Source organism: Mesoplodon mirus (assembly GCF_964341445.2).
Source record: "Mesoplodon mirus genome assembly, chromosome: 4".
Classification (NCBI taxonomy): Eukaryota; Metazoa; Chordata; class Mammalia; order Artiodactyla; family Ziphiidae; genus Mesoplodon; species Mesoplodon mirus.
Window position 1 is genome coordinate 74,295,218 of NC_138979.1, and position 18,452 is coordinate 74,313,669.

Here is an 18,452-nt window from a genome sequence, read left to right on the forward strand (position 1 = left end):
CACCATGACCTCATTTTAACTTGATTACATCTGCAAAGACCGTATTTCCAAATAAGATCACACTCACAGGTACTGGGCGTTAGGACTTGAACATGTCTTTTGTGGGGACATGATTCAACCCACTATACTCACAAATTCCACAGGGTGATGCCAAGGCAGGTACAGGTGGCTTCTGTGCATCTAGTGGGTTTGCATCACAGCTGAGGAACCCTGAGTTCAGGAATCCTCATTCTTTTATAATGAGCTGCAAGCAATTCTGCCCAATCTTTTCTCCAGAGGGAGAAATCATCTTCATTATACTGGACAGCAGCACATGTCTTGCCCATGCTTGTTAGAGGGAGACACTAGATCTATCTTCCAAGAATGTTTAGTAACGTCTCTGCAAAGTTAGTCCAGAGTCAAAGACTATGGGTTCCCCTGCTCACAAGATGTGGAAGATTGGGAGACACCCCTTGAGAAGTGTCTCCCAATGGGACACAGGCTTGTTGGGGAGGGGATGGCAGAGCAGCTTCTCAGCAGATGAACAAGAGAGGCTGGTGTGATGCTCCAGAGCCTAGGACATCCGGGGCCACCATCTCCCAGCACACGTGATGCAGGCCTGAGCTGATCATGGCCATAGGCAGGCCGGTCACCCTCTTTCTTTTCCTCTCCCACTTCTCTTCCACACAGCAAACACAAGGAGCCATGTCAGCATCTCCTTCAGGGCTCTGTAAGCCTTCTGACCCCTGTTTTGCCACACGGCAGCCTGACCTGAGTTCGGACTAGGGCCTGGGTCCCTCCTGCCTGTTTGTCTTCATGGTGAACAGGCAAGCCCGGCATGGAGTTAACTGCCCAGGCTCTGTGGTTAGATATCCATCTCTGCCTCTGGGTGATCCCAAGTCTCAGTTTCCTCATCTGTAAGATGGAGATCACAACAAGAAGGCTTGTTTCGGACAGCTGTTATGAGGGTAGAGGAAGCTGGTGCTCGCTACCATTGCTGCAGTGTAGACACACATTGACAAGGCCCATCTACCCTTTAACAGTGGAGCCCCGGGTGGCTGCGGGGTGCATTGCAAGGAAGCTAGAGCGTGATTCACTTGAATGTGAATCAATGGGCCATTCATCACACAAACTGATGGCCTGTTGCAAAACTATCTATGACATGGGCCAAGGATTTAAATCAGGTTATGAAAAAAAGAAAGACATGATGACTTAAGAAGCTGGCCACTTGCCTCGCATCTGACCTTCTCCAGAGCATCACCAGTCACACACCAGCCACCCTTTGAAGAGGCAGAAAGGGAGGGCGGGAAGCTCGTTCATTTCAAATGTCATAAAGTTTAAAAGTTCACGTTACCGAAAAAGTCTCCAAATAGATCCCATTGTGCATATGACTTTAATGTTCACCAAAGATGGTATTTCAACCCAGCAGGAAAAGGATGAGCTACTTAATAAATGGGTCTGGCACAGTTGGCCATCCAGCTGAAGACCATCAAGTTGGACTTTATTTTACATCATACACAAAAATTAATTCCAGAACAATGAAAGATTTAAATGTAAAAGAAAAAGTAATGCAGCTCAAATCTTAGAAGAAAATATAGGAGATTAAATCTATGTGAAAATTTATCTGGCAAAACAGCCAACCCAGAAGCTATAAAAAAGCACATCTGATTATATAAAAATTAAAAATTTTTGAATGGCAAAAGGGACCACAAACAAATTTGGTATACAAACAGCAATTTTAGAAAAAGGTTTGCCATGCTAAAAGGCAAAGGGTTCATATCTACTAGGGTAAATCATATGAACTTGCTGTTTTCATTGGTCATAACAGTAAAATATTAACAATTTCATAGAGTTCAACATAATACAGTATTGACATAAAAAAAGGCAAAAGAAAAAATGGAAAAGATAGGCAAAAAGAAGGCAATTATAGCAGAGATTTCTAGTTGCTTATTCCAATTACCATCTCCCTCAACCTCCATCTTTCTCAGTAATAAAATTCTGATTTTACTCAGAGTAGTAACTCAAAACCTAAATTTCCCAACCTTCCTTGCAACAAGGTGTAGCCACCGGATTAAGTTCTGACTGAATATATGCAAGCAGGAGTATTGTGTGTTATGTCCAGGAAATCTCCTTAAAGGGAGGGAGTGTGCCATCCCTTGTGCCTGCCTATCTCCTGCTGCTTGGAATGAGGGTATGATACCAGCAGCTATTTTGGGACAGGGGTCTGAGGACCACAGCCATACTGGAGAGAGCAAAACAGAGCACTGGAAGACATCTGATTCACTGACAAGTTTGTAAAGCCATGATTCCAACCATGTACTTCCAACCTCCAGAATCCTTTTATAGGGGACACCTAAACTTCTATACAATTTAAGCCTCTGCTATTTGGGGGGTTTTCTGCTGTATGCAGCTGAACCTAACCCAACTAACACAGCAATTTACAGCGGAGCAAATTTAAATGACCAACATAAAAAGGTGCTCAAACTTGTTAGTAATTAGAAAAATGTAAATTAAAGAAACATTTCACTTTATAACCAACAGATTGATTTAAAAAAAAATAAGTGTTAATGTGTATTGTAGGAAAAGATGCAGGGAAAGGGGTACTCTGAAAGGGGTTGCTGAAATGTGAATTGTTGTGGCATTTTTGCAAAGCAACTTGGTAATACCTAGTAAAATTAAATCTACTCTTAAATTAAATTAGTAAAATTAAATTAACTCTTCAATTCAGCAATCCCATTCCTGGGAATCAGAGTGATAAAGGAATCCATATATATACAGGGCTATATTTGCATGGATATTAACTTTATATTGGAAAAATAGGAGACAAAGTGAATGCCATTGACAGGGAGATGGTTGGACGACTTATGGTTCATTCACACCTTGAATAACATCGTCTCAGGTTTGATTCCCCAGGAAATAAACTCTAAGGCTGAGACTGGCGAACAGGAAGGTTACTGGGAAATGCCCTTGGGAATTACCCTATGAGAGAAGTCTCTGCCAAACCACAAAGGGCTGGAGCTGGACAGGCTTTTCAGTGATGCCCAGAACTGAGCTCAAGGGGACAGGCCTTTGTACCTCTCTTACTGACCAGGGTTCTTGGCCTCCTTAATCAATAGAAATTGATAAGAGGCCAGACAAGAAATTCAGGCAAGGCTTTATTGGGACTCCTGCTGCAGCATGAGGGAGTGAAAACAAGTAACAGGTTCCCTTTCTTGCTCACTGAGTGGGGGGCGAGCTGGTCCCTGATATGGGGTGAGGGTGGGGGCGGGTCCAGGAGTCGAGCAAGTTGGCTGGCTTAGGTGTTTTGCCCACCCCTTTGGTGGTGTTGTGTGCAGGGGGCATGCGCAGTACCCTGCTTTTGCTGCTGTCTCCTCAGAAGTGGCAGTTGGGTTTTTGGTATTTTTGTATCTTGTTGCTCACAATTTGCCCCAACCGTGCATGCACACAGGTATTCTTAGTCCTGTACAGTTTCTTTGTATTTTGTTGCTTGAGGAGATGTTTGTCCAGGTGCAATCACTGAAGCAGAGGGTCCCAGGTCCCAGGTCCCAGACTGTCCCACCTCCACACTAACCAGTCATTGGGATGCCCACAAGATGGGACTTAACCTTCAGCAGACAGCAATCCCCAGAGTGAAACTCAGCTGTGAGCCACCCTGACCAATAATCCTGGCAGTTGGAGGAAGGGGGAGCACCATAGCATCCACTACTGTCTATTCCTTGTGTCACTTGGGTCCACTGGATTTGTGTGGTAAGTTAGCATCCACTACTGTCTATTCCTTGTGTCACTTGGGTCCACTGGATTTGTGTGGTAAGTTCATTTCATCCTTCAAGATTTTGGTGGAAAAAAAAAAAAAAGATTTTGGTGGGTCTCTTTTCCTGGAATTTTGGAGCTGGATCACCTGCTGGCCAGCGACGAAGACCCCATCACTGGTGGGAGCTGGAGCGCTAGTAACCTCTGGCGTGCTGTTACAGTGCAATGGGCAACTGTCATGGGGTGGGTACTGGGGTAGTGTATTACCTCAGATTGCTTTAACAAAAATACCATAGGCCGGCAGGTTTAAACAACAGACATTTGGACACAAAGACAGATGCATACAGAAGGAAGATGATGTGAAGAGACACAGGGAGAAAAAAAAAACCATGGAGAGAGGCCTGGAACAGATCCTCCCCCAAAGGTCCTCAGAAGTTCTGGGAGCTGGGAAGTCCAAGATCAAGGGGCTGGACAATTTGGTTCTTGGTGAGAGCTCTCTTCCTTTTTTGCAGACAGATGTCTTCTTGCTGTTGTCCTCACATGGTAGAGAGAGACCCTCTTTCTCCTGTCTCTCCTTATAAGGACACTAATTCCATTCCTGAAAGCTTCACCCTCATGGCCTAATCACCTCCCAAAGGCCACACCTCTAAATACCCTTATATTGGGGATTAGGTTTCTACATATGAGTTTTGGGGTAACACAATCATTCAGTCTATAGCAACTTCCCAATATATCATGTATTAGTTTCCTAGGGCTGCTGTAACAAAGTACCACAAACTGGGTGGTTGAAACAACAGAAATTTATTTTCCCGCAGTTCTGGGGGCTAGAATTCCCAGACCAAGGTGTCAGCAGGGCTGGTTCTTTCTGAGGGCCATGGGGGAAGAATCTGTTCCAGGCCCCACTCCGTGGTTTGTAGATGGCTGTTTTCTCCCTGTGTCTCTTCACGTTGTCTTCCTTCTGTGTACATCTGTCTTTCTGCCCAAATTTCCCCTTTTTGTAAGGACACCAGTAATATTGGATTAGTGCCCATCCTAATGGCCTCATTTTAACTTGGTAACCTCTGTAAAGACCCTGTCTCCAAGCGAGGTCACATTCTCAGGTTTTGCGAATTAGGACTCCAAAAAACATATTTTTTGTGGGGACACAATTCAACCCATTACATACCATGTCCACTGTCTGCCACAAATGGCAGTTGACGTTGTGCAGTGTGGGTGTCCTCTGTGCCCCAGTATGCCACAGAGACCCTCCTCACCCCCCACGTCAGGTAGAGTTATGACTGGGTTAGATCAGCACACTCCTCACAACTGAGTCATGTAGTATGACACTCTTAATTTTAGATCCTGCACTAGCTTCTATGGGTCGTTTTGAATCATGATTGTTGGATTTTTTTAAACATGTATTTAGTTTTCTATGTTTTTATCAATAATCTAATCCTAAACTCTCTCCCAATCTCTTTCAATACATTGAGACATATCTGACTTGCTTCAGTCTAGACTGGGTGACCGCCCCCGCTACCCCTGCCATCTCATGCACACCCTTCACCACCACCCTTCCTTCTGTGATAGAGTCTCTGTTTCCTGGATGCCTTTTCATCACTTTTGTTTTACTCCTTTGTTTTCAGAGTAACAAATCCTTCAGTGGCATCTTGAGAAATGGTATATGGGAGTAAATTCTGGGAGATCCCACATATTCAAAAATACTTCTATTTCATCTTTTCGCTTCATTGATAGTTTTGCTGGATCTAGACATTCTAGATTGAAAGCCATTTCTCTTTAAAATTTTGAAGACATTGTTCTACTCTACCTCGCTGCCTCACAAGGTAGCTCCACAGCACTTTTGTCTCCTCCCAGGTTCCGGCTCCCACTGAGTAGGCTCCCATGACATCGCCTCCTGCCAATGCCCCCCAGCCTAGGGGGATGGTGGCTCCACCATGGTGGCTAATGCCCTGCACTGGTTCATCCATCACCAATGACCCCAATCCCTGCATGCAGTTCCCTCTAATGTGAATACTCTGAGTTGTTTCTTGGTTAAGTCCTGACTGTAGAGAGGTCCACTGTTCCTGAAAGGACCTGAGGCTGGAAATGATGCTGAAAGGTTTGATTAGAGACACAGCAGCCCCTCAGTCGATGGTAGCTTCATGCTTTAGGAGCATTAGTCAAGTACATATTCAAATCAGTTACATAGATGTTTTGCTAAGCCCCTTCTGGGTTCTAATCATGGGGTTAAGAAGATGTTTACAACCTGGTTTTAAGCACCTACTTTGTACAAACAGGATGCATTAGTTTGATGTCTGTTTGGAGGCGAGAACAGTCCTGCTGAGGGGCCTGACATGCTCATGCGTGTGATCAAAGCTTTTGTAGCCCAGGGGTCCTGGCGGAATGACATTACCAAAGGTGCCTACAATTCCACAGGTTCATGCCCTGACCTGCAGTAACACAGAACACTAGCCTAAAAGTCTCTCTAGGCAGAAAACCCTGGTGGTCCCACCAGGGCACCATGAGGAAGCTTCTGGGTAGGATGCTGGGCTGGGGAGTCCAGGGCCCTCCTTCACCTACCTTGGCTGCCCTTGGCCTCTCACCTCCCTCAGTCCCACACCCTGGCTCCAGGCGCTGATTCCAACAGCTGCCCCTGGCCCCCCACTCTATTTGGGTGGCCCATTCTCACTCTGCTTCTGAAATATCATTGAGTGTAGCTTCCTCCCGGAACTTCCCCTGGTACAGGTGCCCTGAGTCTTCATCTGACAGACCTCCCACCTGCCCAGCCAGCACTGCTGCTCCCAGCCTACCACCACCTGTGTGGAACTTCAGGTCAAAGGGTTCCGGTTGGAATATCTAGGGAGGGAGGGGGAGGCCATGCCAAAGAAGTCCATTTGGCACCATCCCTGCCTCCCTTCATCCCTGCCCCACTGTCGACATTCTGGCCAAGCTTGGAACTGACACAAATGGTTAGGACATCTGCATGTTAACCTTTAGAGAACATGGAGGCCTCCAGACAAAGGCAAGCTCTGAACACTGGATTTCAGGCACTGCAGGCAGCACTGTCCAATAGGAATATAAGGTGAACCAGATGCAGTTTTAAATTTTCTAGTAGCCACATTAAAAAATAACTAAAAGGTGAAGTTGTTTTTAATATTTTCTGTAACTTAATATATCTAATATAGTGTGATTTTACCATGTAAGTCATATTAAAAATTATAAATGAGACCTGTCCTCCACCCAACCCCAGGGGACTGAGAGGAGATGGGGACCGTGGAGGTGTTGAGCAGGCCCTCTGACCCTAGGCATAACTCCCAGGTATGCCCAGGGGAGCCTGAGCTGAGTTTAAAGGTTGGCACCAGAGAAAGCAAGGAGATTGGAAAATGGTGAGGGTGGAGGAGTACTGAGGTTTTGCTCCTGAGAGGTGTTAAGAAGTGTCTATGAAACTTTTAAACACCCTGTTGTATACACCAAGGTCTTGTGGGTGTTGCTACTATGGGAAACCAAAACTGGAGACCAAATTCCCTGCCAAGGTGGAGATGACAGAGCAGCCCCAGGTGGGAGTCAGCCTGGGATGACCTGGGAGCTCGGGCCAGGCACTGGGCTTCTCAGGCAGGCGCTCACTGGGTCTAAGGGTGGTGGCCCCGCTGACACTGCCTATGACAGCCTGTCTGGTTCGTCAGGGCCCTGTTTGCAGTTTGCAGGCACTTCCCCACACCCTGGCCCACAGGGATATGAAATCTGACACAAATAAAGCTGTTGACAGACAGACTTAAAACTCACCTGGGGGCTTCCCTGGTGGCACAGTGGTTAAGAATCTGTCTGCCAGTGCAGGGGACATGGGTTCCAGCCTTGGTCAGGAAAGATCCCACATGCCGCGGAGCAACTAAGCCCGTGTGCCACAACTACTAAGCATGCGCTCTAGAGCCCACAAGCCATAACTACTGAAGCCTGCGCGCCTAGAGCCCGTGCTCCGCAACAAGAGAAGCCACCGCAACGAAGAGTAGCCCCCACTCGCCACAACTAGAGAAAAGCCCGTGCGCAGCAACGAAGACCAAACACGGCCAAAAATAAATAAATAAATAAATAAATAAATAAATAAATAAATTTATTTAAAAAAACACAAAAACTCACCTGAGAAACCTGTCTCCAGATCAGAGCAGATCTGAGCCTCACAAACCACCTCCAGCTACCTAAGTTAGGGTGGGAATGTACTTTTTAATGAAAAATGACTTTTACGCCTTTATGGTTTCCCCATTGGTAACAATGATAGCCACATTCCCGGAATGCTCACTGTATGCCAGTCACCTGGAGAACAGCAGGGTCTATCACAGATCCTTTTTTTTTTTTTTTTTTTGCGGTACGCGGGCCTCTCACTGTTGTGGCCTCTCCCGTTGTGGAGCACAGGCTCCAGACGCGCAGGCTCAGCGGCCATGGCTCACGGGCCCAGCCGCTCCGCGGCATATGGGATCTTCCCGGACTGGGGCACGAACCCATGTCCCCTGCATTGGCAGGCGGACTCTCAACCACTGCGCCACCAGGGAAGCCCACAGATTCTTTTTTTAAATTTTTATTTTATTTTGGAGTATAATTGATTTACAATTTTGTGTTAGTTTCAGGTGTACAACAAAGTGATATATATATATATATAAAATATATATATATATAATATTATATAATATATATATATTCTTTTTCAGATCCCATTTTATAGACAAGAAAACTGAGGCTTGTGGAGGTCACAGAATTTTCCTACAGGTCCTAAGGTATGGCTCTAGATTCAAAGTTGGACGACTAACTTGAGCACCTGTTGCTTCAGCTGCTGCTTGGCAGGTCCATCACCTCCTCATAACAAGATAAATGTGTGGAGCAGAGACAAGTTTAAAAATGCAAATGCACATGAATAAGGCAATTAAAGTCACCTAGGAAGAACTACTAGGAACATTCTGCTTTACAACCTCGGATGGATGTAGGGTGATGCTGTGGGTATTTGCCCCTTACTTTGTTTTCTAGAGGTTTTTAAAACAGTGCTTTTTATTCATAAACATCCTCCCAGGTCTATAACTACTCTTCTACAAGAGTATTTTAAATGAGTATACATACTTTATGCCATTTCATAAACGACCTAAATGAATTCAACCTAATCCCCTTCTATTGGACATTTTTGGGTTCCCCCCCTCATTTCTCACCACTAAGAATACTCTCATAGCAAATCTTTTTACATGTCCTAATTATTTCCTTGGTAAATTCCTAAACATGGGAGGCTAGGTGCTCTGGACCAGACAGCCAGGCCTTTGGAATCAAACACAGAAGGAACTGGATTTTGGCGCTGTTACTTCCTTCCTGTGTACTTTACTGAGGTCACTTAATGTCTCTCCTATTGAACCACTATTTAATGAGCACCTACTAAGTGCAAGCAGAGCTGGGCACTGGGAGTGGTGAGCAAAACAGAGATGATAATTAGGGGCAGGAGGATTCTGGCAATAAAACAAGTAAATTAAGCAGGAAGTGCAATGAAGAAACAAATTGATCTGCCAGAACACGGAGGGAGCACACATGTATATGGGGTGGACACCTGCTGAGAAGGTGACTTATCTGAGGCCTGAGGGTCAGAAGGTCTAGCCATGCCAGCAGCTGAGAGAAGGACATTCCTGTGAAGGGCCAGAGGTGGGAGACCTGGGTGTTTAAAGGCCAGAGAAAAGTGGGGCGTGGCTGAAAGGAACAGGTAGAATGGCAGAGACTGTGCTGGAGCCCTCACACCACCCTGGACTTTGTCTGCCAAGATAAAGAACTTGACTTTTATTCTAAGTGGGATGGAAAGCCATAGAAGGGGTTTCTGAGATCTTATTGTTTTAATCCTTTTGCTTTGTGGTTTAATTTGATTGCTAGTGAGGGTTAATTTCTCTTCCCTGATAGCTATTTGTGTTCTGCTTCTGCAGAATTGTGTACTCAATGCTCTTCATGTATTTATCTACTGGAATCTTAGTGTGTTTCTTATTAATTCAATGAGGTCTCTCTCAATTAAGGATTTTAATCTTTTGCAGTTTTAAACTTTTGTGCTTTAGTGTGTGAAAGAGTTCATCCAGCACGTTTAAGCTTAAGGAGTCCTCTGCCATCTGACACTTGATAAATTATGTTTCCTTGGTCCGTGTTTGCGTGGTTCAGTGTTTTACATTGGTGGACTTTTCCTTTTTATCCTTTGGGCGGGGCGCGGCGGAGCAAACTCCTGTGTTCAGGCCAGAGAAGGCTCAGCATGCGGAGACCCCTCACCCTCTTAGACCGAGCCAGAGGGGCTCCTCCGCCGGAGGCCTCAGCTGGTGCCACCCACTCTACTGGGTATCTGAGCTGTCGTTACAGACCATGGACATAGGGCGGGGTGAAAAAGCCAGCTCAGCGGAAAGCTGGGAGACTTTAAAGTGTTTAATAGCCTAGAGCAGAGGCACAAACTGGAGCCAGAACGAGCCGCTGCAGCAGCTGCAGGCAGGCGGGTGTGGCGAGCGTCAGTCCAGGAGCGGAGGCCCCGCCCCCGCCCCCGGGCCCCGCCCCCGGGGCCTCACTCCCCGCAGGTCCTGTGCAGACCTCTCAGCACTGCCCGGCTCGTCCCAGTCCCCGCCCACCGCTGATTTCATTGGCTGCCTCGCCGTCCCCGCCCCCGGGAACCTGCTGATTTCCGCAGCCAATCGGCAGGCGCAGCAGCGGCGGCTGCGATCGGTCTCGGCGGATCCCGGACGCTGAGGTACCCGGCCTGCGGGAGGGGGCGCTGCGTGGGCCTGTTGCGGTGCTGCAGCGTCGCCCAGCTCGTCGGCTGGGTGGCGAGCCGCCATTCCTGGGTCTCTGAGGTCACCGTCCTGCAGCTGGAGTTGCAGCGTCCCAGACCGTCGAGGACTGCCCCGAAATTTCTGGGGTGGAGGTCAGAGGTCGGAGGTCGTGCCTTTGTGGAATGTTGGGGCCCCACCCGTCTAAGCATAGAGGCGGGCCGCTCTCGGTTTTTATAGTCAGCTCCCTTTCGCGGAAGGAGCTCCGAGGGAAACTGAGGCCTGCGAGCCGCCGGGGCTCCTGGCAGGCGCTGAGCTCCGACGGGAAGGTCCGCCCGAGCTCGGGCCGCCGCAGGTGACCCTCGGGCACCCGGAGAGCCGCCTCCTCCCTCCCTCTTCCGGGCCGGCGGAGCCCCCGGAGTGCGGGGAGGAGGCTGGGGCGAGGTGGGGGGGTGTGTCTCTCCGTGGCCACGCTGTCCCGAGGGGGCCGCTGCTCTTCCTGGCTCCGAAGAAACCCGGTGCCAACTCTTTTTGAGGCTTTCGTTCCCGGGTTGGAGATTTCATTTCTGGAAGTTCATTCGAGCAACTTGGAGAGGGGAAAGGCTTGTATTGTGGCTTCCGCACTGGTCGGGAAGTGAAAATAACCAGACATGGGGAGGTTCTGAAGGCCAAGGGACCTGTGAGAAACCCGACGGATTTCTTAGTTTGACAGAAATCTTCCCCCAGCTTGCCTCACATGTTATATAATTCAAGTCGTTTCAAAATCAAGAGTATTTAGTCTCATAGTTCTTCTAAGTAAGTGTCCTTAGTCTTGCCTTTAAGTGAAGCTACTTTGGAATGCTTGAAGTGTTGAGCAAGAATTTTTTTGTACAAAGGGTCTGTGCAAGGAAGGAAGTTGGGAACAGTCTTTACCTCTCATCGCAATGATCCCAGCTGCTGCTTTACTACTCTGGGACCAAAAAGAGAAGTTGTTTATCTGCATATGTGGGTTTTGGGGAGACAGCTATGGATGAGGAATAAGGGGAGAAGAAAGAGGACTCTCTTGTTTTCTGCGCAAAAAGTATGCAATTAGAAAAAAAGAGTGTATTTATTTGCCTATCTCTCTCCCTTCATCTCAGCCAGCATAAACACGTTTTGACATTTTTTGTGCCGATGGTATGTGTTGAGTATTTATATTAGGGAAAGGAGTCATCTCTAACAACAAGAAGACACTTATCTTCAGTGTAGCCACAGAGGAATGAATATGCCTTGTGTGGAATTAACCCTGGGGTTTGGTTTTCAGTTAAGAAAATGAGGCAGAAGGAAGTGTTAACCAAGACCTTCCAAGGCCCAGCCATGGTCTGTAGGACTCCGACCAGCCACATTTACATGTTTGAGAATGGTGTTGGGGACTCTGGGGACTCCTCTGAGGAAGAGTCCCACCAAGTAGCTCTGCGGCCCCGGGGCAAGGAGTGCCAGAAGAAGGGTGCCCACCACCCTCACCAGCCAGGAGCAGGGGACGTGGTGCTGCTGCAGCGGGAGCTGGCCCAGGAGGACAGCCTCAACAAGCTCGCTCTTCAGTATGGCTGCAAAGTAAGAAACCCCACAGGTGAAGGCGCCACCTGCCCTTCAGCCCCTGTGTTTAGAGGAACAGAGGAGGTCACTGAAAGGTGGGGACCCTTTCTGACCCCAGAGGTGGTTGGAAGAAGCCTGCTCTAGAGTAAAGGATACCCCTGTCTAGCTAGAGATGGAAGGCAGGTGGAAGTACCTTCCGTTCCTCAGAGGGAGAGGGAATTAGTCAGGAATTTCAGGTGACAGGGCAGTTCCCTCTCTGCACCTCTTCCTTGTCCCTCCAAAATGAAATTCTGAAACCTTTTTCTTTTTTCTTTTGAGCACATTTTATTTAAGACATAATGGGGCCAGAGATGCCACGCAGAGTTTATCCAAGATTTCTTTGGTATGCTTGCTTTATTTTTTTGCTACTTTTCTTTTTCTAAACCTTTCTTGCTGGTTGTAGCTTATTTGATTGGTAAAGTTTTGCCTTCTCTCTTTTAGAACTGCATGATCTATCCTTTGTATGCTGTGTATCTGTATAACCCTGTTTCTCTCTTTAATTATATTTTTAGCATTCAGAGTGATTAACAATGGCAAAGTAAGTAGGAAGGTATTTATTGAATTGCTGCATTTTCTCCTAGACAGAAACTATTTCATTTTGGTAGCACTGTGCTGCTACTTTCTATGGCTTTCTCTAAGGCTATATAAGCTACTTATTAAAAAAAATCTTTTCATCCTTGAAGGGTCTGTCATTTACCTAACAAGGATCAAATGACTCAACATGTTGTGCGGAGATGTTGTTTCCCAGGGAAATAAACTGGTCTCCAGGGACACATAGTGGTCTGTAAACTGTACTGAGATTTATATTTGACTCCTATAATCAGCTTCTGTAGACATACTATATGGTTTATAGAGCAAGGGCTGAAAACTGAATCCTCTCCTACAAAGACCTGAATAGATGCAGTGGGCTTCTTGGAACAGTGATGTTTAATAAATCCAAAAGGACTATATAATGTATCTAAGAAGTGATTAGTTTTCCTATTTGAAGTAAATAAATTTAATGTTAGTTTATTAGGATCAAAGACAAAAATATCTCAAGCAACTTAAGTTTCAGGATATAATAAATTAAAAATGTCCACCACCCCAATTCAATTAAATGATAAAAGCACTTGCTAAGTAATGAAAATAATGAAGATGATTGATTTGAATAAAGTCTGTTGGCTGTATTTACACTCTAGTTTAAGTGGACTTAGGAGTTAGAACCTTAGAGTCCATCTCTGATGCTTTTGGTAAGTTTTCAAACAATAACTTGAGGGAGGGTCTATCTTTGACTTATATTTCCCCCTACTTTTTAAAAATTAAGGTTTGATTATGAGAGGAATTTGTCATAAACTTCGTTACTTTTTAAAGCTCACAGTCGTGTTTCTATCTCCTCAAGTCCTAATATTGGAATAGAAGATTTCAGTCTATAGTTTCCAAGTTGATGCATATTCTCTGCATGTTTCTAGTGAAAAGAAGTGTTGTGAAATCCTTGAAGTGAATTAACTCTAGGTCGCTTTTATTTTAAAAATAAGTTTATAGGCCATACAGTGCTTCTGGGAAAGAAAACGTCATATAATCATGAGGGCACACCTTTTAAAATGTTGTTACAGGTGAACTAGGGTTCTAGTGTTTGTAGAGCTGGCTGAGGCTTTGTGTTTGCTGAATGCTAATGTCCACTACAGCTACTAAATTAAGTTCTGATGCAGGAGAGAGTCACCCAGATGGGGGCACTGTTTTCTCAAAAGTTAAGTGTAGAAAGGGTACAGCCTTCTTTTACCATGATGTGTTTCACCTAAAAGCATTTTGTTGAAGGCACACTTTAAACAAAGTCTTTTCCAAAACGAATCTTGAGTTGTTCAAACTTTTAAGTCTGTAAAAAAATCTTATGATTAAGCTATACATTAAGGCTGAGTTAAAGCCAAAAAAACGAAGTTATTCAGCCTAAACTAAATTTTGTGTGTAGGTACAGTTTTCCAGTGTTCATCAGATTCTTAAGCTGTGTGGGCTTGGACCATCACGCAGAAAGGTTAAGCACCACTTTTTGGATATTAGTTTTAAGGAGCTTTACATCATTTCGTGATGTTTGTCTTCATGGCTTCCCTAGGTTGCAGATATCAAGAAAGTCAACAACTTCATCAGAGAACAAGACTTATATGCTTTGAAATCTGTTAAGATTCCAGTGAAAAACCACGGGGTCCTAACAGAGACCCACAAAGAACTCAGACCCCTCCTGAGCTCATCTACAGAGACCACAGTGACCTTCGAGGAGCAGCCAGACCCAGACAGAGCAGCTGTCAGTGCCGGTGCCTCATCTAACCCACTGACGGATTTCTTTAAGGGCATTGACCAGAATATTGAGCATGCAGTGCAGTCAGAAATCTTTTTGAGTGAAAGTTACTGCATAGAGACCTCCAGTCAGCCATTGCTTCCGACTCCTCCGAAGATACCTACAAACGGTGCAGACTGTGGAATTCAGAGGTGGAATGCTGTTTTTATCATGCTTCTGATTGGAATTGTTTTACCAGTGTTTTATTTGGTCTATTTTAAAATACAAACTACTAGTGAGATCCCTAGTATCTTGAATACAACTGCTGTCCCTAATGGCTCGATGGCAGTGAGTGCAGTTCTAGGGCAATCCCCCAAATTAGCGATTCCATTGCCAACCATCCCCTCTTCAGACAGCCAGTTCAGTCAGACCACCCACGGGGAGAGCTAGCTCTTGTTGTTTCTAAGGAATCAGGGCAGCTTTAGCACTTGGGCTCCTAATGTGCATCAGCCGACATTGGCCATATAGCGTGCTGCCTTTTTTTTTTCTGTGACATATGGACACGTTTCAGAAGCCGCCATCATGTCAGTCACAGTCATCATGGGGAATAGACTCGCCTGATCCAAGGCTGCGGGAGCCAAAACACCAGCATCCTCAACTTCCTACATCCAAAGAGGAGCGGCAGGAGAGACATTTACACATGACAGATGCTGTTCCTTGAAGGCATTTAGTGGACTGGCCATGAGTGTCTTCACAATAGCACTGTGTAGGTCCCCAAGCTGGACGTGCTTGGAGGGAGATGAATGGCCTTGGCAAATGGACCTGCAGTATGGGAGCCCCTGGTATCAGCTTTGGTTGTCTGGATGTTTGCTTTGTCCCCTGCCTGCTGTGGAGGAGTGACTGGCTCTGACAAATGATGTTTTGTGTCCCCCCAACAAAGGTGTTGTGTAATAGCGATGGGATGTCACCCTGTTTCAGAGTGTGATACATGACAGTTGTAATAAGCCCTGCTTCACATTTGCCCCCTCAGACAGCCTTTTTGAGGCAATGTCATATCTAGAATTTAAAAAGCCCTAAATCTAAATTGCTGTAATAGTAAATAGCAGTTCTGTTCCTCGTAATTTTAGAGCTCCTTAATCTGACACACAGGCATGTTTTAAACACTTCCTGGCCAGGACATTTGGAGGCCATGGCCCTGTTTCACCTGAGGAGCATTTCCACAGTGTTTGCTAACTGGAGTCCCCAAGTCAGCATTCTTGGATCTCTTTCTGGTCAGTGTCTGGAGTGGAGTAGGTATAGGGAGAAGGATGAGTGCCTCTCACCGAGGTCCCAACATGTGACACTTCTAAGGCTGAACAGTCATCAGTCCAGCTTTTGCTGGCCCCTGTATGTGTCTGGAAGAGTGGTACAGGGAGAATGGGCTTGCTTCCTGCTGCTTCCTTGACTGCATCCTTAGGACTTCTAGAGCCACAGAACAGGAACGGGACTCAGTCACTTTTCCTTGGGTGAATACAATGTAGCTCATAATGTTAAAATATTGAACACTTAATGGAGGGCCTAGAGGTGACCCTTGCTGTGGAAGACCTTAAAAAGAGGGGCCTGGGGGTTTGCCTGTCTCCTTCTATGACAAGACAACAGTGGTGCTAAGTTCAGAGGCTTGTGGAGGGCATGGGTTGGCCTCTGAGACCTTGCTGGTGGAGCAAGCGTGAATGGGGTGAGGGCAGGAGCCTGCCTTGGTCCCTTGGAGGAGTTGAAATTGGCCGGGGTGGCTCAGCCTTAGGGAGGTCTGTCTCCAGGGAGGAAAACATGCTGCTCTTGGGTTTTAGGCAGGTTTAAGGCATTTGACACATTCAGCCTAGAGACCAATTTAAAAGAGCTCATCATGTAAGAGGAGGGGAATGTGGCAGAGAAGTACCTGAGATGGGCTTCCAATTTCATTCTCCACTCAGTTATGTGAAAAACTATTTTGCCCTGGGTTCAATTAGCAAATTTAAATTATCTTCAAAATTAAATGTTTTCTTCAAAAGCAAAATGGTCTTCAGGATAAAATGAACTTAGCCTTTGCTACAGGAAATGTTTTGATCAGTAAATGCTTTTCCAGCGAAACGTTTGTGTGCACTGTGCCCCTGAGGGCCACAGGTTTCTCTAACCATTTGTCACCATTAAATTCGCCAGGCAGGACTCAGACTCTCATGAGAAAATGACTTTTGCCAGACAAAGAATGAATATCTGTATACTTTTTTTCAAATGGAATAAAATAATTTCTTCTGTGAAGGAAAATTGATTCCTCCTTTTTAATAAGGGAGTTGGTAATTCAGAGTTAAAAGATGTGGGATGATGTTGGAGAAAATGGAAGTGTCCATGTCCAAGGGGTGAGGCCTGTCCAGGGCTTGGGCCCAAGGTTACCCCAGCAGGTGAAGAGCAAGTAGTAACAAGTATAGTCTTGCTGATTGGTCTGCATAACATACTTTCAAACTTTTATTAAGGAGACTTCCTTGGTGGTCCAGTGGTTAATAATCCACCTTCAAATGCAGGGGACACGATCCCTGGTTGGGGAACTAAGATCCCACATGCTGGGGGGCAACTAAGCCTGTGTGCTGCAACTGCTGAGCCCACATGCTCTGGAGCCTATACGCCACAGCTAGAGAGCCTGTGCGCCGCAACTACTGAGCCTGAATGCTCTAGAGCCCGCATGCCACAACTAGAGAGCCTGTGCACCACAACTGCTGAGCCCAGGCACTGCAAAGAGCCCATGTGCCACAACAAAAGATCCTGCATGTCACAGAAAAGATCCCACGTGCTGCAACTAAGACCCGACGCAGCCAAATAATAAATAAATAAATATTAAAATTGTTTTAGGTATACATAAGAGATACCATGGAGCTCATTTTCTATATATTTTACTGCATTTTTAGTGTGTTTTGGGAGTTAATGTTGTAAAGGAATAATTAGATTTGTTAGACAGTCTTCAGTCCTTTTTGTGGAACTGTAGTGCCTAATATTGCAAAAGCCTAGGGAATCTGTCATCAGGCAAATGATGCTCCCATTTTACTCTGGGGAGACAAGGCTGCAGAAACAAAGCAGAAGCCTCAGGGTCACCCAGAGCAGGACTACCCAGCCACAGCCATGACACAGCCCCTCCTCAGCAATCTAGTTCTTTACATTGCATTAGTTGTGAAAGCCTGAGTTTGAGGGAGAACGCTATGCACCCTGAGATGATGGCTTATAGAGGGGATTTTAACATTTTTTCCCAGTTTTATTGAGATAAAATTGACATACAGCACTATATAAGTTTAAGATGTACAGCATAATGAATTGACTTAGATACACTGTGAAATGATTACCACAAGTTTAGTTAACATCCATCATCTCATGTAGATACAAAAAAAAAAGAGAAAAATGTTTTTTTCCCTTGTGATGAGAACTCAGGATTTATTCCCTTAACAACTTTGATGTATACCATATAACAGTGTAAACTATAGTCATGGTGTACATTACTTCCCTAGTACTTACTTATCTTATAACTGGAAGTTTATACCTTTTGACCATATCTTCCAATTTCCCCTCCACCTCACTCCCCGCCTCTGGTAGCCACAAATCTGATCTCTTTTTGTACGAGTTTGGTTTTTTCTTTTTTTTTAGATTTCATATATAAATGAGATCATACAGTATTTGTCTTTCTCTGACTGACTTATTTCACTTAGCATAATGCCCTTAAGATCCGTCTGTGTTGTCCCAAATCCTTCTGTGTTGTCCCAGGATTTCCACCTTCTTTATGGCTGAATAACATCTGTGTGTGTGTGTGTGTGTGTGTGTGTGTGTGTGTGTGTGTATCACAACTTCTTTATCCATTCATCCCTTGATGGACACTTAGGTTGTTTCCATGTAAACAAATGCTGCTATGAACATGGAGGTGCAGATACCTCCTTGACATAAGTGTTTTCATTTACTTCAGATATATTCCCAGAAGTGGAATTGCTGTATCATGTTGTAGTTCTGTTTTTTAATTTTTTGAGGAATCTCCATACTGTTCACCATAGTGGCTATACCAATCTATAATCTCACCAACAGTACACAGGGGTACTCTTTTCTCCACATCCTTGTCAGCATTTATTATCTCTTGTCTTTTTGATGTTAAGACGTTCTGATTG

At 45.4% G+C, this 18,452-nt stretch overlaps 1 protein-coding gene across 5 annotated transcripts; it reads left to right on the forward strand.

The window, feature by feature from the left end:
- Window positions 1-10,410: 10,410 nt before the first annotated feature.
- LYSMD4 (LysM domain containing 4) lies at window positions 10,411-17,870 on the forward strand. Of its 5 annotated transcripts, none has more exons than XM_082619387.1 (3): window positions 10,411-10,441; window positions 11,743-12,032; window positions 14,140-17,870. In XM_082619387.1, the coding sequence occupies exons 2-3, from the start codon at window positions 11,751-11,753 to the stop codon at window positions 14,749-14,751; spliced, it is 894 nt and encodes a 297-aa protein (XP_082475513.1). In that variant the 5' UTR covers window positions 10,411-10,441; window positions 11,743-11,750; the 3' UTR covers window positions 14,752-17,870. The 5 variants fall into 5 exon arrangements, with proteins under 5 accessions (XP_082475513.1, XP_082475514.1, XP_082475516.1 ...); XM_082619388.1 differs by lacking the exon at window positions 10,411-10,441 and adding an exon at window positions 10,450-10,615; XM_082619390.1 differs by lacking the exon at window positions 10,411-10,441 and adding an exon at window positions 12,333-12,396 and having other exon boundaries at window positions 10,535-12,032; window positions 14,140-14,203.
- The last annotated feature ends 582 nt before the right edge of the window (window positions 17,871-18,452 follow it).

Bases quoted from the DNA above. Each gene is read 5' to 3' on its own strand.
- LYSMD4 (XM_082619387.1), top strand. From the start codon at position 11,751: ATGAGGCAGAAGGAAGTGTTAACCAAGACCTTCCAAGGCCCAGCCATG. The intron at 12,033-14,139 runs GTAAGAAACCCC...TGGCTTCCCTAG, and splicing joins CTCTTCAGTATGGCTGCAAA to GTTGCAGATATCAAGAAAGT.